General features: G+C 37.9%; 1 protein-coding gene across 1 annotated transcript; it reads left to right on the top strand.

Annotated features, from left to right (window-relative positions):
- Nucleotides 1-7,481: 7,481 nt before the first annotated feature.
- On the top strand, nt 7,482-21,284 carry LOC128636248 (alpha-(1,3)-fucosyltransferase fut-6-like). Its single transcript, XM_053689286.1, has 2 exons — nt 7,482-8,390; nt 20,388-21,284. Exons 1-2 carry the CDS (start codon nt 7,482-7,484, stop codon nt 21,282-21,284), a joined length of 1,806 nt encoding a protein of 601 aa, XP_053545261.1.
- The last annotated feature ends 2,665 nt before the right edge of the window (nt 21,285-23,949 follow it).

The raw sequence follows: 23,949 nt of genomic DNA on the forward strand, positions 1-23,949 counted from the left end.
GAACTGTCTCTTGAAAAATGTATTAAGCTCTTATAAAAGTCTTAAAGTGGACATCAGTGAAAGATGCCAACCACTCCTTAAGTTAGGTTATAATACTTTATCTGATTTATACTGTGTAACACAATGGACACATGGGATTCAGAGGCGAACCCAAAGCAGGTCAGGGGAAGGTCCCCTCACACTTTCTAACTGAAACATATTTATGACTTTAATTTTCTTATGCACACAAAATGTGATGTATTTTTTTTTCACAACACAAGTTAAAAGTTCTGTAAAATGTTTTCTATTACAGCTTTTATATTACATTATTAGCTTACTTACTGTTACATATCCAGTAGGGATATATTTAGTTTGTTTATTTAGAATGTTCATAGTTATGTGGTCATTGAACTACTATTCACTTTTTTATCACCATGATGTGTCAGATACTAGCGGAAAAATCACAAGCAGTAGAAGCTCCTTTTCTTTGTTTACTGATTCTGTAACAGACGAACAGTCCCTAGAAAATAAATATTTAGTACAATGTAAAGTTGAGACATTAGATATTATGAGCATTATTAGCTACAAACACTGTTTTCTTTATGGAACCCTGGGCCATTAACCTGATCTCACATAATGTTAGAGGGCTGAATTCAGACATTAAGAGGAGAACAGCTCTTACACAATATAGATCCCTAAGAGCCAATGTGATTTTCCTACAGGAAACACATTTCTTAAACTCACAAATACCTAAATACTGGACAAGGGACTTCCCATTACATTATCATGCCACGACTGACTAAAAAAAAAAAGGGGTGTCTCCATCCTCATCCACTCCTCTATACCCTTTGTACACACAGAAACAATTAGAGATAAAGAAGATAAATTCTTGATAGTTAGAGGTCAGATACAAGGTACGGACATCACATTCTGTAATTTATATGCCCCCAACGATAAACAAGACACTTTCTTTAAGCTGCTATCACATCAACTGACAAATTGGACTCAGTCTCGGACGATACTAGCTGGGGACTTTAATGTGGATCTGGCATTACAATCCAGAGAACGCCTCCAATTATTGACCAATAAGCAACACAAACAATATAACAAGGCTAGGGCGATACTGGATCACCTGAGTACACATGCCTTAATCGACTCCTGGCAGACCCTATATGGAAACACGGTAGACACCACATATTATTCTGCAGCACACAAGACATACACAAAATTAGATTACATTTTTGTCAGCCAAATATTACAGCCCTCCCTAGAATCCGCTACTATCCACCCCTGTGTGTGGTCAGACCACTCAATGACACAACTGAAATTAGGTACTCTGCAGACAATGAACAGGACTAAAACATGGACCTTTGACCCTTTCTGCCTAAAGGACCCATTGATACTAAAAAATATAACGAGACAAATGTGTGAATATTGGGGGATCAATTAAATAAAAGGGAGAGATAGGTGCGCTAGGGCAAATAGATAACCAAACACCCCCTTAAAAAGACAAATATCCCTACAGTTGTCTAAAATAAGAGAGAAAAAATATACAGGTACTAAGGGAGGCGCTAAAAAAGCCAAAGGTATCAAGCACTTATACAGTTTATTAAAAACACATAAACATACAATAACACATGTAAAAGGGACGTCTCCCCAAGCGAAATACTACTAAATAAAAACTTGGAATACTAAAAAATACAATTGATAAAACTTCCACAGATTTAAAAATCATACATTCTGTATAGAGCAGTCCCAATCAGTTCGTTATAATAGGGTCAGATAGAAATGTCTTTTCTCCATACATAAAGTAACTGAGTATGTAATCAGCGTTTCATTAATCAAATACCACCAAGCTGCCAAATTGATAGAACAATAGCTGCCAAACAGTGTAAGTAGAAAATTATACACTTGCAATTCCAAAGTTCTCTTACTGTGTAAGATATCACTTTAGCAAAACATGTACTTTACCAGATCCTTATCCGTGAGGTAGATGTCTTTTCCCCTCGCCCGGTATTCACCTCGAGCGGGGCTGACTGAAACTTTCTGGCGTCTGACGTCACTGAAAGACGTTCCGGTTAGGGGAAGAAGCCGATTCCTGCGCTTACTTCTATGTCCTGTAATCACGGTCCTCTCAGATGAGCCCTGCACTTAGTGCTTATAGCACGCAGGGGATTGGATACTGGGCAATGTGAAGGATATCCTTTCTTCCAAACACAAGTCCTACAGATGATTTGCTCCTATTTAGGAGAAGATAGTTCCAAATGTATAACCCGGGTTATTATGTAGGAATCAAAAGATATGTAGATTGTTGTCAAAGAAATAAAAACAACAACACTGCCAACACACACGACGTGTTTCGCCCTCTTATGGGCTTTATCAAGAACCTTGATAAAGCCCATAAGAGGGCGAAACACGTCGTGTGTGTTGGCAGTGTTGTTGTTTTTATTTCTGTGACAACAATCTACATATCTTTTGATTCCTACATAATAACCCGGGTTATACATTTGGAACTATCTTCTCCTAAATAGGAGCAAATCATCTGTAGGACTTGTGTTTGGCAGAAAGGATATCCTTCACATTGCCCAGTATCCAATCCCCTGCGTGCTATAAGCACTAAGTGCAGGGCTCATCTGAGAGGACCATGATTACAGGACATAGAAGTAAGCGCAGGAATCGGCTTCTTCCCCTAACCGGAACGTCTTTCAGTGACGTCAGACGCCGGAAAGTTTCAGTCAGCCCCGCTCGAGGTGAATACCGGGTGAGGGGAAAAGACATCTACCTCACGGATAAGGATCTGGTAAAGTACATGTTTTGCTAAAGTGATATCTTACACAGTAAGAGAACTTTGGAATTGCAAGTGCATAATTTTCTACTTACACTGTTTGGCAGCTATTGTTCTATCAATTTGGCAGCTTGGTGGTATTTGATTAATGAAACGCTGATTACATACTCAGTTACTTTATGTATGGAGAAAAGACATTTCTATCTGACCCTATTATAACAAACTGATTGGGACTGCTCTATACAGAATGTATGATTTTTAAATCTGTGGAAGTTTTATCAATTGTATTTTTTAGTATTCCAAGTTTTTATTTAGTAGTATTTCGCTTGGGGAGACGTCCCTTTTACATGTGTTATTGTATGTTTATGTGTTTTTTTTTTGTTTTTTTTTTTTTTTTTTTTTATTGAAGTTCCAAGAAAAAGAAGTATACAATATTCACCCAATAACAATAATTACATTATTCCATGACATGTACTTTGCTATTACATGATGAATACCCTATAAGACAGAACAAATGTTGCAGCTCGACATATCAGTTCTGTGTTTTAACATTAATGATAGCAAGGATATTAAAAAAAAAAAAGAAAAAGAAAAAGTATAGGGCCATATAGAGATAAGAGCTGTCTCCCAGGGGTGTAAGCCAACGTGTCTTCGTTTACTGCTTTTATGTGATGGGATCAACGGTGTAGAATAAGCATGTAAGGATGAGATTACATATCACATCTTGATGAGGTGAAGGAAAAGGGTTTGGGCTGAATAAATAGAACTTCATTTTATATTGTATTAAAGGAGAAAGATAATCCCCACATCTATAGGTGAGGTATTCTATGGCTTTCTATTCTAAACAAAACAAGATGTGGGGAGTTGGCTTTAGTGATGGCCACATTCAGTGCCATAGTGAGTGGGAAGGGGAAGAAAAAGCAGCGGGCAAGAGCCGCTCGAAATATAGGGGAAAAGAGGGGAAGAGGGGGAGCGGAGCCAACTCAACTAAAACAGTAGAATGAACAGGGGAGAGTGAGGAATGTAGGTAGCAAAAATAGAGGGGTGGTTATTTCTAATGGTAGGTAACCATGGTCAGTTAGAAAGATTATTTCCTGCTTAACCTAGAGTTCTTCCATACAGTACCTAAGCTAGGGACTTAGTCAGGGTAATATTTAATGTAGAATAATGAGGAAAATACATTGTTTGATGCAGATACTTAAGAATAATAATACATAGTTATAACAACGGAGAGATAACAGTAAGACAGAACTTGACTGTCCCCAAATAAGTAGAAGGCATGTAGAACAGACATCATAAACATCAATAATCCTGTGTGTATCAATTCGGTCCTTTCTAGGCTGATTCCATAGTAAGGAGTAATTATAAGTAATAAGGACATCTAGGGAGATCCTATAATGTAATTATAAATAGTGCCTTAATATATACCTAGGTTATAGCCAGTGATGATGTCCTACAAGGAGAGATAGGTTTAGCTAATACTGTGTGAGGAGTTGCACCCCTAACTATAGGATATAGTTGTCATTTAAGTAACTATAGAAGGTAGTAGTAGGATAGGAGGGAATAAATTCTCTAGAGTTGGGGTAAAAACATTCAGGTAAATGTAGATGTACTCAGGGTTGGGTGTGAGCAATTCTAAGTAATCTAGTTAACTTAGATAAAGAAAATTGCCAAACGAAGTAAACATGTACAAGTAACTAGCAACATTAGATTAGAACTAGATATGATAAGCATAACATAAAAACACCCTATTGGGCTCATGAGACAGGGTATGATTGCCAGTTGAGTAAAGATGACTGTAATCATAGAGGTTAGCTCTCTGAATCAGAAAATGGCAGCTTTGAGGGTAGGTGCTGTAGGTCCTAGTATAGGTTAGCAGTAAAGATATCTATTACATCTACAATTCAGGTGTGTAAAACCCGAGATGTGTGCAACAAATAGATGTATACATATAACAGGAGGTAGTATCAACCTCAGAAGCTAGTCATATATTGTGAGAGTGACCTTCACCAAAAAAAAAAAAAAATGCAAAAAAAAAACCTAGGTTAGGGAAATGTTAAATTTAAGGATGTACCGTGGAAACTTTCCCATAGCATAGGGGTATCTAGAGAGTTCTTTCTTGATAGTTCAAAGTATTTAGATGTAGATGTTTAACAGTTCAAGTATATAATTCTAACATCATATGAATTACAGTAGTCCCTAAGATAGCCATCAAAATTTTGAGAGCAAACTTGAACTAAATAAAGGGATACTTATCGTATTATAATCTTGAGGAGAGAAAGCTGAGTATACAGTATTTTGGGGGTAGGTAGTCCTTTATTTCAGGTCTATAGACCATCATTCGGGAGATCCATTACATAAGAGACAGAGTCCTAGAGTGGTACCTTCCTCCCCGAAACAGAAAAACCAAGTCACCCCACGCCAGCTCTAGCTGTGGGTGATAGAATCCACTGAATAATCTTGGGAAAAGTGTCTCTTAAAGTCCATGAGGATGGCGATAGGACTGTAGAGAACCCCGGCCATCCGAGACCAACAGCTCCTTCAATCTGAGCCATAAAGGTACAGCCGTTATAGAGTAGCATAGACAGTCTAAGTGGCCTCTTCAGTTGGTCTGGCTGCTGCGTGTCCCCACGTACCAGAGCTGTTTCCGCAGTCACTGGAGCCTCCGTGATGTCAGTAGGAGAAGAAATCTCAGCAGGTTCTACCTCCTCCTCTTTATGGGCTATGCTAGGTTCAAGGTCCCCCCATTGTGCGCGCTGGAGGTTCAGTATGTCTGTCACCCTAGAGTAGTAACGGGGCCCCACTGCTTCCCCCTGAGCAGCACATGTATCAGTGTCGGGGATGAGCGATGCTGGAGAGGGTGAGTCGGCTCTGCCATGCAGCGCATCAATGCAAGCCGTATAGTGCCGGTCTAAACGGGTAGAGAGTTCATCCAGAAGTAAAGTGATGAGCTCCATCGGCATCATGGCTCCCTAGGAGAACTAATGCACTAGGGTAGGTTTCCGTCTTCCTTCAAGCCAATGACGTCTCTTGCAGAAATGGAAGTTTGTGCGCTGTTTATTTCTCTATCTCCCAGATCGTTCATTGATCTCGAGCCAGTATGGCTCAATGTCTATATGTCACTCCTTCTGTGTGTGGGTAGTTGCAGGCCTGCGAGATCTTTAGTGCATACGAAGATCAGGTTAGAGCCATGATGTGCGTTACCCGCCATTTTTGGCTTGTCCTCCCTGCAGTGTGCTGGCTAGTATTAGGATAGCGGTGGAAGGATCATAGCTAGCAGGAGTTTTGTTAATCCTGGATCAAACAATGCCCCAGTTGCATTTTTTAAAATAAATTGTATCCTTAAATGACTGTATTATAGCTTCTAAACTGTATTATAAGCAGGAGCTCTGCAGAGAAGCATCCATTCTCCTTGCTAGTTGGCTCCGCCCCCTGTTTATGTGTTTTTAATAAACTGTATAAGTGCTTGATACCTTTGGCTTTTTTAGCGCCTCCCTTAGTACCTGTATATTGGGGGATCAACACAGGGACGACTGAAAATCCTATTTCAACCTGGGCAGCTCACAAGACCTTTTTAAGAGGACTGCTTATAAGGGAAAAAGCTACATTGGTTAAGAAATGTAACAGTCAAAGACTAGAACTCCAAAATGAAATAAACACTCTAGAGCGGCAACACAGACTCACTCATTCTAAGGCTCTTTATCAACAACTGCAAGAAAAACGCTCAACATTAGCCAATATTCTTAATGATCAGTCAGTTAAGGCGGCATTCAGACTTAAGACAAATTATTATATATACTCCAATAAACCGGATAGATATCTGGCTAATAAAATTCGTGATAAATTGAGGGTAGCGGCCATTGCACACATTCAGAAACAAAACGGTACTAACACAACTCACCCTCAGGAGATAGTTGACTGCTTTGCTGATTACTATAGTGATCTCTATGACGGAAATAAGGTGACTCATTCAGCACAAACTACAGCTTCACTAACCAACTTTCTTAATCAAACATCACTAACCTCTTTGACAGACAAAGACAGGGATAGTTTGAATCAAGACATTACATTGACTGAAGTTCAACAGGCAGTTAAAGACTTAAAACCAGGAAAGGCCCCAGGTCCTGATGGACTCCCGGGTGAATATTATAAGTTGTTCCAGTCCTCATTAGTTCCCCATTTGGTTAAACTTTCAAATCATATTATGCAGGGGCATGCAATACCTCCAGATCTCCTTAGAGCAAGAATAGCTGTAATACCCAAACCAGGGAAAAATGTCAAATTGTGTGCTAGTTATAGACCCATCTCTCTTATAAATCAAGATATTAAGATCTTCACCAAAATATTAGCTAACAGGCTTAAAACCATACTGCCAGATATCGTCCATCCAGATCAGGTTGGGTTTGTGATGGGCAGGGAAGCCCCTGACAACATCAGACAAATACTCACGATCATTAACCAACTGACAAGATCGAAAATGCCTTCTCTGGTCCTATCATTGGATGCGGAGAAGGCGTTTGATAGAATTGATTGGACATACATGTTCGCTGTCTTAGATAAGATGGAATTTAGGGGCCCATTTGTGACAGCTCTAAGGGGTATATATTCTGCACCTACAGCCACTGTTAGGGCTATTGGACATCACTCCAAACTTATAAATATTAAAAATGGTACGAGACAGGGATGCCCTCTCTCGCCACTGTTGTTCACGCTCTGGATGGAGCCATTAGCTGCTTGTATTAGACAAAACCCTGGCATCACAGGCTTCCAACTTAAAAAGAAGAACTACAAGATTGCCCTTTTTGCAGACGATGTTTTGTTGACTTTGACCAAGCCCCTGACCTCCCTTACTATCCTTTATGATGTCTTGGACCGATTTTCTGCCATATCGGGATATAAAATAAATATGGACAAAAGTGAAGCAATGGCAATAGCATTATCACTCCAAACGAAAAAACGAATTGAACTCAATTTTGAATTTTCTTGGGTTAAATCATATGTCAAATACTTGGGAATTAATTTGTCTACTCAATTTAAGGACCTATATGGAGTCAATTATTTGCCATTGTATAAAGATATCCGTAAAGATATCGCAAATTGGAAACACCTTAACTTTTCGTGGTATGGCAGAATTTCAGCTATAAAAATGAATATCCTCCTGAGACTACTATATCTGTTCAGGACCTTACCGATAGCGGTTCCTAGGAGAGATCTGGAGACAATACAGTCAGAATTTATTCATTTTATTAATAACAAAAAGCACTCCAGAATCCCTTATCAGATAATGACAAAACATAGACAGCTAGGTGGGATTGGAGTCCCTAACCTGACAGATTACTATAATGCCTCTAGACTGGCTCAAACAGTGCTAATGGGATCCTCTAACCCTGATATAATCTGGATAGGGATGGAAGCGGATTTGGGAGAGGTTGACTCCCCAGAGGCTCTAATATGGGACACTTCTGTGTCGGTACAAGAAATTCACAATTACTCTCCAATTACCGGCCACTCGGTGGAACACTGGAGAACCTTAAATAAGAAAAAAAAACTGGTCCCAGATAATTCACTTAAGACACCACTCAGATATCTAATCCCAAAGGAATACAGGAAACAATTAGACAAATGGGTAAATAAGGGCCTTTATAGGGTGGGAGACATGACAACACACGGTAAGCCATTAACCTTTACACAGACTCAGGAAAAACTTGCACCAGACCCCCTTAGGTGGTATTTATACCTGCAAGTTACTTCTGCCTTACATAAGTTTTTATCCACCACACGAAACCAACTCAGTACCACTTTGGAGAAAATATGCAGTACTGGCACCAGACTAAAACATACCATCTCACGACTATACATAGCATTACAGTCCGCAACAAGTGAGGAAAAGTCTTCACTTATGTGCAAATGGGAGACTGATTTGGGCAATGGTATGGAGGTGAAGGAATGGTATGAACTACTTTATTCCTCTTGCAGAGGACTGATAAGTGCAGATCTGCGAGAAAATAGCTATAAGACCATTTTTAGGTGGTATCTAACCCCAATAAAAACATCCCACTTTACAGAAGTAAACAATAGGAAATGCTACAGAGGATGTAACAAAATAGGAACTTATGTACATATGTGGTGGGAATGCAATGAGGTTAAACAGATTTGGTCGAAACTATCTAACCTTCTTAGTACACTACTAGAGGAACAGATTACATTAACTATGTCCCAGGGACTCCTTAATATGCCACTCCCAAAATACCATCATCATATTAATACTTTCATCAGAATACTTTGCACAATTACAAGAATATGCATTGCTAAGTATTGGAGGGAGAAGGCACCAACTTGGCAGGAAAGCCTAAATAGAATTAGTTTGACACATAAACTCCATGAAACTGCAGCTTTTATCCTGGGAAACGTAGATAACTACCACAAAACATGGTTTTACTGGTTAATGCAAACAAATTGACACACTGAATTTCTTGGGGCCCTTAACTACATTTGTAGACAGAATATTAATACGGGTCAGGAATTGCTGATAAGGGAAGGGGTTGTTATGGATACTCTGTCCCCTATATGGAACATGGTTTTTGAGGTACCAAACGGCAATGACACACACAGGTGCCTATCATTCGACCACTTGTTATTTTGTTTTTTTGTTCTTCTTTGTTTGTTTATTAAAATAAAATATAAGGGAAAAAAATAATATGCAGGGAATCTATGTTAATATTCATGTTAATCGGTGAAACAGAAGGAGACTGATCTTCGATACTAGTATTACAACCACATGGTGAGATATTATACAACATTATATGGACTGTAATCTCAACCTACAGCCAATGGTAAAACTTGATACAGAAAAAGGAAGATGTACAATGGTCATATTGATGTAATGCCTAATGACTCTGTGCTGTACCGAAATGTGAATGTATTTTGAAATGTGATGGGATGTATTTTGCATATTGATAATAAAAATGGCATTTTCAATTACTTCTGGACTACCATAGGTCTGATCCAAACATTCCCAAACCATTTTTAAACCTGCAACTGGGTTGTCTACATGGACAGCTTTGAGCCTCTTAAAACGTTCTGCAGATTCAGCACCTAACCACTTTACCAGCAGATCAAGCTCTTCTCTAGCAGATATACCTAAATATTCAACAGCAGTCTTGAATGTAGACTTCCAAGACCTGTAGTTCTCTTGCAGATCATCAAATTTTGTAAGACTTGTATTAGTAAGCTCACGTCGAATCATATACTTTAAAAACTCAGACATCTCTAACCTTTCAGTCTTTGTTACTGGAGGTGCCTGAAGATCACTTGGATACTAGGAATTGAATGCTGAGGGATAGTATGGGTTCGCTGATACATTTAATCCAGCTGAAGCTTTTTCTTTCACTGATCTTAATGGAAGTGACTGTTATGGGCCCCATATTTGTTTGTTTACAAGAGGTTGTGTGATTTGTGCATTGACACCTGAGCTGCTTATCTGCTGAATTGCATCCGTTCTAGCTGGAGCAATTGGATCGCTATTGAGATGTATATAATTTGTGATAGGGTGCACATCATTCCAACTTCTGTCTTTAAGAGCATGGCCTCCTTCATCCTCCTCAAAGGAGTTGTAGTGTTTTCCACTCTGGTTAAGAACATAATCACATGTTTGTTTCTCTGGGTAGTCTGATGGATATTCTAGGAGTTCTTCTGTTTTGGCTGTCTCAAGTACTTTTAATCTTGCCATGGTGACAGCTGCTTCTTTTTTATTTTGCAGTATTTCTAAATCTGTTTCTTTTTTCGCTGCTTCTAATTCTTTTTCCTTCTTCTGGTTTGCTGCCTACATTTTCAGTGTTGCTTCTTTTTTGCTAAAAGAGGCACGCACCATTGCAGCTTCTGCTTCTGCACATGCTTTGATAATGGCTGAGCTTATAGATGAAGAGGAAGTACTTCTAGATTTAGCAGAGCGAATTGTTGAAGCAGCATGCAGTGATCTGGATTCTAGCAAGTCTCCAATCCTGCTTTCAGCTGTTGCTAATGTGCTTTGCACTAACTTATTGTGCTGTTGATTAGATTCATGCCCAGTTTCCTCAACATTAGTTTTTGATAGCAGATTAAAATATTTGCGTGACAACCTTTCATAGTTTACATAACAAGCATTTAGTCTGTCAGCAATCTTGTGTAACTGTTCTCTGTCATCAAGAGATTCATTAGCTAAAGACAAACATTTTCTAACCTTCTCCCACATTTTATCCAATGTATCCAGTAATTCATATTTCTCAACTTGATAATTCTGTATGACTTTCTCAGTGGGTTTTATTGTACGCTGTGGTCTAATGCTCTGCTCTTTCTCCTGTGACAGTGTAGCTTGTATTGCAAGTTGCTTTTAAGACATTTTGAGTCACTAGATTAGAGCTATTTTCACTGCAGTAATAAATTTCTCTGAAGAAAACTGACAATTATACAAAAGTTCAGTGTACACTTCTCAGCTGCAGATTATTTTGTGTGAGACAGTGCAGATGCTTAATGGAGACTTCCTTGTTAAATGCAGAAACATTTACTGAGATGTGTGCAGCAAGCAATGCAGCTTCTTATTTATATAACATTTTTTAGTTACAAACTGATCTATATTCAGTTTAACAAACATGAGTCTTTCTATTGAAGATTAATAACTCTGAAGGTATTCTTTTTACTATTCTGTTTTCATCTACTGTTTGCAAGATGACTGCCTTCTGATGGAAAGTTTAGACATGCAATCTTACTTACAAGTTAGTAGAATCCAGCAGTAGCTTAAATCAGACAAATTCCACAGCAGAGATGTGTGAATCCTTCATGCTTTATTGATGCAAAGAAAGAATTCTGAAGTTCCAGAAGTGGTAATTGCCAGATAAAAAGAATTTGCCTCTACAAAGCTATTAGCAGAAAGTTCTAGCGAACTTTACACACACAAAATTAAACTAATTTACACACACAAAGTGAAACTAAAATGGAGGCAGGCAGTGAACTCAAAAAGGTCAGAGGTAGAACAGAGAATATACATTAAATTGCATACAATAATAAAACATAACACTAAAGGGAGCACAAGAACTAAAATAGCACTTATAGATTTACATATGAAAATATGGACAGAATACTCACTGTGTGTTGTTTCATTCTCCAGAAAATAGTCTATCACTTTCAAACCCATATCATGGGGTATAGATGAATATAAAGCTTCAACATCCACAGTGAGCCATCCAGAATCCTGTGTCCATTCCACCTGTTCCACAATATTTAATACATGTTTAGAATCCCTGGTATAACCCGGGAGAGTTTTAACCAGAGGTTGCAAAACATCATCCAACCACTCGGACAAATGCTCAAGCATAGACCCTATTCCGCTTACAATAGGTCTACCCTGAATGTTTACAGTCGATTTATGCACCTTCGGTAAGTGATGGAATATTGGAGTAACAGGGTGTTTCACATACAAGTATCGAAATGTGTTGTTATCGATAAATCCCTTCTCCAATGCTCCATCAAGAAGGTGCTAAGCTGTCATTGGAAATTTCTAGTAGGGTCCTGTCTCAGCCTTTCATAATTCTCAGTGTTCCATAACTGTCTGTGCGCTTCATCAATATAGTAGGACCTATCCATCAAAACCACTGAACCACCCTTGTCCGCCTGTTTTATGACGATGTTAACATTCTGACTTTTTAGGGCCAATTGCTCTTGTTTTTCTGATATCAGAGAAAGTGACAAATTTTGCCAAAATGTGTCTATTATTATTATTAATAATCTCAGATGGAGAGTAAAGTATTTTTTATAAATTGGAAAAAATTGTCTCTGATTTCATCAGATTTAGTTATTCTAACCCCGTCTTTCTTAATTGTTGTGATATAATTCTGTTTTTGTTTACTTTTCATGCATCTAGCTAAATAAAATTGGATAATAGTAAGGTAAATAAAATTTTAGGCCCAGATGGAATACACCCAAGGATTTTACGGGAACTTAGCACTGTTATAGGCAAACCTCTAGTCATAAGTGTTCAAGACTCAATATCCTCAGGCATAGTACCCCAGGACTGGCATAAAGCTGATGTGATGTCATTTTTCAAAAAGGAAGAAGGGTTGATCCAGGAAACTATAGACAGTTAGTCTGACATCAATAATAGAGAAACTACTTGAAGAGACCATAAGTGATTATATTGATGAGTATATATTTGTGTAAACAAGATTATGGGGCCTATTTATTAATATGCGAGTGGACATGATCCGATATTGTGGATCATGTCCGCTGCACATTGATAAATGCCGACAGCATACTCTCTTGGCATTTATCATTTCACCAGCAGTTCTTGTGAACTGCTGGTGCAATGCTGCCCTCTGCAGATTTGTGGCCAATCTGCCGCTAGCAGGGGGTGTCAATCAACCCAATCATATTTGATCGGGTTGATTTCTGGCGATGTCTATCCGCCGCCTCAGAGCAGGCGGACAGGTTATGGAGCAGCAGTCTTAAGACCATTGCTTCATAACTTCTGTTCCGGCGAGCCTGAAGGCTCACCAGAAACACGGGCATCAAGCTCCATACAGAGCTTGATAACTATGCCGCTATGAGCTCATATCAGCATGGATTTATGAGAAATAGATCATGTCAAACAAATCTAATTAGATTCTTTGAGAAAGGAAGGAAATATATAGATAAAGGGAAATCTGTTGATGTGATATACTTGGATTTTGCAAAGGCGTTTGATACAGTGCCACATGAGAGATTAATGTACAAAATTAAGGGACTAGAAATATCTGAAAATGTTAGCTCATGGATAAATAACTGGATAAAAGACAGGGAACAACGAGTAGTAGTAAATGGATTATACTCAGATTGGACTCTCCCTGGGATTAGTACTGGGCCCAGTTCTTTTTAATATTTTTTATTAATGACTTGGAGCAAGGATTAAATAGCAACATCTCTATTTTTGCAGATGATACAAAATTGTGTAAGGTCAGAGCAGGATGAACTTGCGTTACAAGGGGTTCTGCAAAAACTAGAAGTATGGGCAGGTAAATGAAAAATGAGATTCAATACGGAAAAATGCAAGGTTCTACATTTTAGAAGTAAAAATAAGCAGGCAATATATTATTTAAATTGGACTAGATTTAGCCAAACAGAGGAGGAAAGGCATTTGTTAGTGTTAATAGATAACAAGCTAAAGATGGGTGCACAAGGCAGGGCATCGGCTTCTAAGGCTAATAAGATACTAGCATGAATTAAAAGAGGCATTGACGCAAGGGAGGAAAGCATAATTCTGTCACTATATAAATCATTGGTAAGACCTCACCTATAGTATGGAGTACAGTTCTGGGGACCAATCTAAAAAAAAAAACATTGCAGACCTAGAAAAAGTTCATAGAAGGGCCACAAAGTTAATAAGGGGAATGGAGAATTTAAGCTAGAGTTTAGCCAAACTGGATCTGTTTTTTTATAGAAAAAAGGCCCTTGAGAGGTGACATGATTACTTTATATAAATGTATTCAAGGCCCATATACAGAAATGACAGAAGCTCTGTTTATTCCACAAGAATTGTTTGTGACAAGAGGTCACAATTTAAGGCTGGAGGAAAGGAAATTAAATCTCCTGAAACAGAAACTTTTTTCACTGTAAGAACAATCAAATTGTGGAATTTACCAAAGGAGGTAGCTAAATACAATACATTAGATACATTTAAAAATGGTTTGGATACATTTCTAGCTAGAAACATAATTCAGGGATATGATTGCTTGTGTTAAATGGGTCATCTTTTAATAGGATTAATTTAAGTTTAACTGGAGCTTTTTGTAAGTATATTAGATTTGTATAGGTTGAGCTTGATGTGCTTTGGTCTTTTTTTCAACCTCATCTACTATGTTATTTTGTATTCCGCTTGTATAACTGAAGACTTGTTTGTCTTATACATTATCTTTACTCTAAAAATACAGTCATATTAAAAGGTAGAGTATAGTGTAACTTTTTCTTTAATGTGTTCCCAGTTATCTATTTTATCTGCTAGAATGTATTTAATTATTTACAGTTTATTTTGTTATTTGAAATAGCTGATTTTGCTTGTTGTATCCCCACGTATACTGATAATTTCAGTAACTTAAAGGGATATGAAACACAAAAATGTGTATTTCATGATTCAGATAGAGCATGCAATTGTAAACAACATTCTAAATTAGTTCTATAAATTTTTCCTTGTTATCTTGGTATCTTTTTTTGAAAAGCAAGGACGTATGCTTGCCCATTTCTGGAGCATTATATGGCAGCAGTTTTGCAAGAATTGTATCTATTTGCAAGAGCACTAGAGGGCAGCTCTATTTCCTGCCACATAGTGCTCCAGATGCTACCTAGGAATCTCTTCAACACAGAATATCATGGCAACAAAGCAAATTTGAAAATAGAAATAAATTAATAACTTTGAACTTAGGAAGTTTGTTTGTCCGAAGCTGTCATGCACAGTAGAGACAGTGCAAGGACAAACATCCCTGGCCTTACACAAACTAACCTGATCTGCTGTCCGGAATGAGTGGACGGGTACCTGGCAGAATTGGTGGGGCCAAGGCGTGGCATGGGTGTTGGCGTGACCGGGTGGAACTGGCATGGTAGGGGCGTGGTCTGTAGTGCGCAAAAGAGGGGGGAGATGGAGCGAAAGAGAAGGGGGAGATGGAGCAAAATGAGAGGGGGGAGACAGAGCAAAAGAGTGGGGCAGAAAGAGCACAAAAGAGAGGGGGGAGAGAGAGCACAAAAGAGAGGGGGGAGGGAGAGCACAAAAGTGAGGGGGGAGAGAGAGCACAAAAGAGAGTGGGGAGAGAGAGCACAAAACAGAGAGGGGAGAGAGAGAGCACAGAAGAGAGGGGGAGAGAGAGCACAAAAGAGAGGGGGGAGGGAGAGCACAAAAGTGAGGGGGGAGAGAGAGCACAAAAGAGAGTGGGGAGAGAGAGCACAAAACAGAGAGGGGAGAGAGAGAGCACAGAAGAGAGGGGGAGAGAGAGCACAAAAGAGAGGGGGGAGAGAGAGCACAAAAGAGAGGGGGGAGAGAGAAAAAAAGAGAGGGGGACAGAGAGAGAGAGCTCAAAAAAGAGGGGGACAGAGAGAGAGAGAGAGATCATAAAAGAGAGACAGAGAGAGAGCTCAAAAGAGAGGGGGACAGAGGGAGAGAGAGCAAGGGGTGGGACCGCTGTACTGCAAAAAAGGGCCGTGTGTAGGCTTTAGGACTAGTAGAAGAATATTAGATTAAATTGTGCTTCCAGTGGAGGGTGTAACAGAGAGATACTAAAATGTTAATTTTCCATTGTTCTCTCTATGGGGGTAGATTTAACAAATGTCGAGCAGACATGATTCATTATAACATCGCTAAATGCCAACATTTAACACTGCACAAGCATTTCTAGTGAAATACTTGTACAATTCCGCTAGCAGGGTCTGTCAATCATCCTAATCGGATCAGGATGATTTCAATCTGACACCTAAAAGGTGGTGGACAAGTTAAGGAACAGCGGTCTTGTGACCGCTGCTTCTTAACTTCCTTTTAAGGCGAGCCTGAAATAATGGGGCTTCGAAGCAGCATCTACTGCTTAATAAATGGAGCCCCAAGTCTTAATGTTTGAGTAAATAGTAAGAAATAAACACCTAGATTACGAGTTTTGCGTTAGCCTTAAAAAGCAGCGTTAAGGGGTCTCAACACTGCTTTTTAACGCCCGCTGGTATTAGGAGTCTGGCAGGTACAGGTGTACCTCTCACTTTTTTTCCGCGACTCGAGCATACCACAAATCCCCTTAGATCAATTGCGTATCCTATCTTTCCAATGGGATTTTCCTAATGCCGGTATTACAAGTCTTGGAAAAAGTGAGCGGTAGACCCTCTCCTGTCAAGACTCCTACCGCATATAAAAGTCAGTAGTTAAGAGTTTTATGGGCTAACGCCGTAACATAAAACTCTTAACTAAAGTGCTAAAAAGTACACTAACATACATAAACTACCTATTAATCCCTAAACTGAGCCCCCCCCCCATCGCAAACAATTGAAAAAAAAATGTAACCCCTAATCTGCTGACCGGACATCGCCGCCACTTAAATAAATATATTAACCCCTAAACCGCAGCACTCCCGCCTCGCAAACACTAGTTAAATTTTATTAACCCCTAATCTGCCGTCCCTAACATCGCCGACACCTACCTACATTTATTAACCCCTAATCTGCCGCCCCCAATGTCGCTGCTACTATATTAAATGTATTAACCACTAAATCTAAGTCTAACCCTAACACCCCCCTAAATTAAATATTATTTAAATAAATATAAATAAAATTACTACAATTAATTAAATTATTCCTATTTAAACTAAATACTTACCTATAAAATAAACCCTAAGCTAGCTACAAAATATATCTAATAGTTACATTGTAGCTATCTCAGGATTTATTTTTATTTTAAAGGCAACTTTGTATTTATTTTAACTAGGTACAATAGTTATTAAATAGTTAATAACTATTTAATAACTACCTAGCTAAAATAAATACACATTTACCTGTAAAATAAACCCTAACCTAAGTTACAATTACATCTAACACTACACTATATTTAAATAAATTACCTAAACTAACTACAATTAATTACAATTAAATTATATAAACTAATGTACGAAAAACAACAAACACTAAATTACAGAAAATAAAAAAAATAATTACAATTTTTTTAAACTAATTACACCTAATCTAATCCCCCTAATAAAATTTAAAAAAAAAAGAAGCAAATAATAAAATTCCCAACCCTATACTAAATTACAAATAGCCCTTAAAAGGGCCTTTTGCGGGGCATTGCCCCAAAGTAATCAGCTCTTTTACCTGTAAAAAAAAAAATACAATAACCCCCCAACATTAAAACCCACCACGCACACACCCAACCCTAAACTAAAACCCACCCAATCCCCCCTTAATAAAACCTAACACTAACTCCTCGAAGATCACCCTACCTTGAGACGTCTTCACCCAACCGGGCAGAAGTCCTTCACGAAGCCGGCCAGAAGTCATCCGATCCAGGCAGAAGAGGACCTCCAGATGTCCAGAAGTCTTCATCCAGGCGGCATCTTCATCCATCCGGAGCGGAGCGGGTCCATCTTTAATCCAGCCAACGCGGAGCATATTCTTCAAACGAAGTCCAACTGAAGAATGAAGGTAGAATTGAGCTTGCATTCTATTGGCTGATTGGATCAGCCAATAGAATGCGAGCTCAATCCTATTGGCTGATTGGATCAGCCAATAGGATTGAACTTCAATTCTATTGGTTGATTGCATCAGCCAATAGTATTTTTCCTACCTTAATTCCGATTGGCTGATAGGATTCTATCAGCCAATCGGAATTGAAGGGATGCTATCTTGGATGACGTCATTTAAAGGAACCTTCATTCTTCAGTTGGACTTCGTTTGAAGAGGATGCTCCGCGTCGGCTGGATTGAAGATGGACCCGCTCCGCTCCGCTCCGATGGATGAAGATAGAAGATGCCACCTGGATGAAGACTTCTGGACGTCTGGAGGTCCTTTTCTGCCCAGATCGGATGAAGACTTCTGGCCGGCTTCGTGGAGGACTTCTGCCCGGTTGGGTGAAGATGTCTCAAGGTAGGGTGATCTTCACGGGGTTAGTGTTAGATTTTATAAAGGGGGGATTGGGTGTGTTTTAGAGTAGGGTTGGGTGTGTGGGTGGTGGGTTTTAATGTTGGGGGCGTATTGTATTTTTTTTACAGGTAAAAGAGCTGATTACTTTGGGGCAATGCCCCGCAAAAGGCCCTTTTAAGGGCTATTTGTAATTTAGTATAGGGTTGGGAATTTTATTATTTGCTTCTTTTTTTTTTAGTATAGGGTAGGGAATTTTTTTTATTATTATTTATTTTATTAGGGGGATTAGATTAGGTGTAATTAGTTTAAAAAAATTGTAATTATTATTTTATTTTCTGTAATTTAGTACTTGTTGTTTTTCGTACTTTAGTTTATTTAATTTAATTGTAATTGTTTGTAGTTAGTTTAGGTAATTCATTTAATTATAGTGTAGTGTTAGGTGTAATTGCAACTTAGGTTAGGGTTTATTTTACAGGTAAATTTGTCTTTATTTTAGCTAGGTAGTTATTAAATAGTTATTAACTATTTAATAACTATTGTACCTAGTTAAAATAAATACAAACTTGCCTGTAAAATAAAAAAAAATCCTGAGATAGCTACAATGTAACTATTGGTTATATTGTAGCTAGCTTAGGGTTTATTTTATAGGTAAGTATTTAGTTTTAAATAGGATCAATTTATTTAATTGCAGTAATTTTATTAAGATTATTTAAAATCATATTTAAATTAGGTGGGGTGTTAGGGTTAGGGTTAGACTTAGGTTTAGGGGTTAATAACTTTATTATAGCAGCGGCAACGTTGGGGGCGGCAGATTAGGGGTTAATAAATGTAGTTAGGTTGCAGCGACATTGGGGGCAGCAGAGTAAGGGTTAATAAATATAATGTATGGTTCGGCAATGTTGGAGGCAGCAGATTAGGGGTTCATAAGTATAATGTAAGTGGCGGCGGTGTCCGTAGCGGCAGATTAGGGGTTAATAATATAATGCAGGTGGCGACGATGTTGGGGGCGGCAGATTAGGGGTTAATAAGTGTAAGATTAGGGGTGTTTAGACTCGGGGTTCATGTTAGGGTGTTAGGTGTAGACGTAAAATGTATTTTCCCATAGGAAACAATGGGGCTGCGTTAGGAGCTGAACGCTGCTTTTTTGCAGGTGTTAGGTTTTTTTCAGCCAGCTCAGCCCCATTGTTTCCTATGGGGAAATTGTGCACAAGCACGTTTAGCCAGCTTACCGTTACCGTAAGCAGCGCCGGTATTGAGGTGAGATGTGGAGCTAAATTTTGCTCTCCGCTTACTTTTTTGAGCTAACGCCGGGTTTAGAAAAACCTGTAACACCAGAGTTGTCTTAAGTGAGCGGTGCGAAAAAAAGGCTTGTTAGCACCGCAAACCTTACCAACAAAAACTCGTAATCTAGCCAAAAATAAGGTAGACTTTGTGTAAATAATTAGACAGATAAGATAACCAGGTGCCTCTGCCTACAAGCTCAGCCTTTTTTATTGGGTTGAGGTTTCAACTAGCAAAAACAGCTGTTTCATATAAAATACCTCAAGGATCGATTTCTCATACATTTTAAAAATTTGCAGCTATTATGACGAGTACTTGGAAACACATTAATGTGAAATCATTTGTACAGTACACTGTCCCTTTAAATATATCCATCCTTCTATGTCTTTTATAAAAAGTACACTAGAAATAAGTAAATGTTTTTCTTCTGTTATCCAACAGCCACAATGGAATGAAATACATCTAAGCTGGAGAGAAATAATAATGACGATGCAGTGAATCTTATTTGGAAAGGTTTGTAACGTGTTCTATAGCTGAAATCAAGTGTGACATTTGTTTGCAATATTGTGTTCAATGAACTGTGAAAGCCATGGACTCACCTGTCTTAAAAAATATAAGTTTATTTGTATTCCTTCAACTGGCATTGTTATATATTTTTTTATCCACATCTTGGTATTTTTTTAAATGTAACAACGAACTTATTCAAAGACCTCAACATGCATCACCTCTAATACAGGAAAAGCCTCTTATTATTCTCCTTTGGACATGGCCCTTTAAGAATCCATTCCCACTCAACCAGTGCCCTCATCCCTTTGACGCAGCTGGTTGTTTCTACACAGTGGACCGTAATTTATATGCCGATGCCAATGCTGTTATTCTGCATCACAGAAATGTATGTAGCTCTAGAGAACAGCTGCCCAAAATGCAACGACCCTCTAAGCAATATTGGATTTGGTTCAACTTAGAGTCTCCATCTCGCAGCCCAAATATATCATTAATGGATAACCTCATCAACCTCACCATGACCTACCAGGCAGACTCTGATATCTTCACTCCTTATGGATGGCTGGAGAAGCATGATTCACATAAAAATTTTACAATTCCTTTAAAGACTAAACTTGTAGCTTGGGTCGTTAGTAATTGGAATCCAAACTACCGGAGGACCAAATTCTATTTGGAGCTTAAAAAATACATCCAAATTGACATATATGGTCGTGGCAAGATGTTGCTCCCTAGGAATAATCACACAATGATTCTTTCTACGTACAAATTCTACCTGGCTTTTGAGAACAGTATCCATGAAGACTATATCACTGAAAAACTATGGTATAATTCACTCCATTCAGGAACTGTGCCAGTGGTAATGGGACCTCCTCGTGCTAACTATGAACGTTTTCTACACCCAGATTCATTTATACATGTAGATGATTTTCCCAGTCCTAAGGAATTGGCTTCTTATCTTTTGAAGCTGAACAAGGATGATAAAAGATACCATCAATATTTCAACTGGAGGTCTGAATACAAGCCAGTAGGAAAGACAAGTTTTGAAATCCAATACTGTAAAGTATGTAAAGCATTAAAAGATGCCCCTGTGTATAGAACTATTCCAAGTATTGACAAGTGGTTCAAGTAATGCAATCACCAATGTGTTAGTTGTATTATTGCTATGCTGGTCTACATAATAATAATCATCAACTTCAGCAAATTAGCAATTTCAATAACATTTTAAATAAAATGTATTCTATAATATTTTGGTCAATGATTAAAATTAGTTTCACAAAAGAAAATTGTAAAACATTAGGATATGTAATTTCAAGAAAATCTAGTACTCTTCTTGAGTGCAATTATTAAAGTTTATATTAAAGGAAGTTTAAATTGTTTTCTCAGAAATGTTCTGACGATCCATGAAATGAAGAAAAAATATTAGTTTTGCTTGAAGACCTCAGAGAGCCCTTAATAGTGCACAGTTAAACCAGTTCTACTTACTTCTCAGGAAATTACTAAAAATATCCAGATAGCAATCAAGACTGCAGTTGAAATGTTCTAAAAGGATCAAATCACTAAGGCATTTAATTATACTTCAATGTGGGATGAGAAGGTTCTCTGCCAGTGGTGTAATGTAATAAAATTGATGTTCAGACTTCATACTCCCCCTTCCATGCTCACTCCCCTGCCCCCTTCATACTTCCCCTTCACACTCATACTCCTCCCTTCCATGTTCATACCTCTATGGGGTTAAACACATAGAGGTATAATTGTATGATGTTACAAGTCTAAACACACTGACATTGCCACCGCCATATTATGATGTTACTTAACACACTGACATTAGCACCGCCATATTATGATGTTACTTAACACACTGACATTAGCACCGCCATATTATGATGTTACTAAACACAATGACACTAGCACTGCCATATTATGATGTTACTAAACACAATGACACTAGCACTGCCATATTATGATGTTACTAAACACAATGACATTAGCACCGCAATATTATGATGTTACTTAACACACTAACATTAGCACCGCCATATTATGATGTTACTAAACACGACATTAGCACCGCCATATTATGATGTTACTTAACACACTGACATTAGCACCGCCATATTATGATGTTACTTAACACACTGACATTAGCACCGCCATATTATGATGTTACTAAACACAATGACATTAGCACCGCCATATTATGATGTTACTTAACACACTGAAATTAATACTGCCATATTATGATGTTACTAAACACACTGAAATTAATACTGCCATATTATGATGTTACTAAACACACTGAAATTAATACTGCCATATTATGATGTTACTAAACACACTGAAATTAATACTGCCATATTATGATGTTACTAAACACACTGAAATTAATACTGCCATATTATGATGTTACTAAACACACTGAAATTAATACTGCCATATTATGATGTTACTAAACACACTGAAATTAATACTGCCATATTATGATGTTACTAAACACACTGAAATTAATACTGCCATATTATGATGTTACTAAACACACTGAAATTAATACCGCCATATTATGATGTTACTTAACACACTGGCATTAGCACCGCCATATTATGATGTTACTAAACACAATGACATTAGCACCGCCATATTATGATGTTACTAAACACAATGACATTAGCACCACCATATTATGATGTTACTTAACACACTGACATTAGCACCACCATATTATGATGTTACTTAACACACTGACATTAGCACCGCAATATTATGATGTTACTAAACACAATGACATTAGCACCGCCATATTATGATGTTACTAAACACAATGACATTAGCACCACCATATTATGATGTTACTTAACACACTGACATTAGCACCGCCATATTATGATGTTACTAAACACAATGACATTAGCACCGCCATATTATGATGTTACTAAACACAATGACATTAGCACCACCATATTATGATGTTACTTAACACACTGACATTAGCACCGCCATATTATGATGTTACTAAACACAATGACATTAGCACCGCCATATTATGATGTTACTAAACACACTGAAATTAATACCGCCATATTATGATGTTACTAAACACACTGACATTAGCAACGCCCTATTATGATGTTACTAAATTTTGATTTGAGGTAAATCTTCCAACCTTTAATATGAACGCAATGATATGGCATGCATTATTTTGCAAACAGAAATGAGTTTAATTAGACATCACTGGCAGAAAAGTTGTGTATCTTATACATATATATTTTATATTTAATGTACACTCTATATTTATATATAAGTCCAAGAGATGCACTCGCCGTGTTAGAAAAAAATAATATATATATATATATATATATATATAAACATGTAGAGATAGGTGCAGTCCCACAAACAAGCTTCATATGCCAGGGTGCTAAGAGTAGTAGATAGAACTGAAGGACAAAGCACTCTCTGGTCTTATCAAGTGTACAACATGATTTTATTTACGGTGACGTTCACCCCTTCATGAAAAGAACAAACAATCATTTAAACCAAATCTGATCCCTCCCCCAACACAGAAATCCGCCAAAACGGTTGCCGTGGTGATAACCATGCAACAACAAAAACATAGTATCCACATTGATACAATAGAATAAAACTTTGCAATACCTATTGTTTCTTAAGTGAGCGTAGCTAAAGTGATAATGCTAATAATATCCTTAACCTGAACCCTGTGCGTGTCTAAGAAAATTGTACCCAGTAAAAATCACTAAAATGGGACATATTGTATACGAGATAAAAGAAATGTTTTTACATTG

The sequence above is a fragment of the Bombina bombina genome, chromosome 7 (assembly GCF_027579735.1).
Source record: "Bombina bombina isolate aBomBom1 chromosome 7, aBomBom1.pri, whole genome shotgun sequence".
NCBI lineage: Eukaryota > Metazoa > Chordata > Amphibia > Anura > Bombinatoridae > Bombina > Bombina bombina.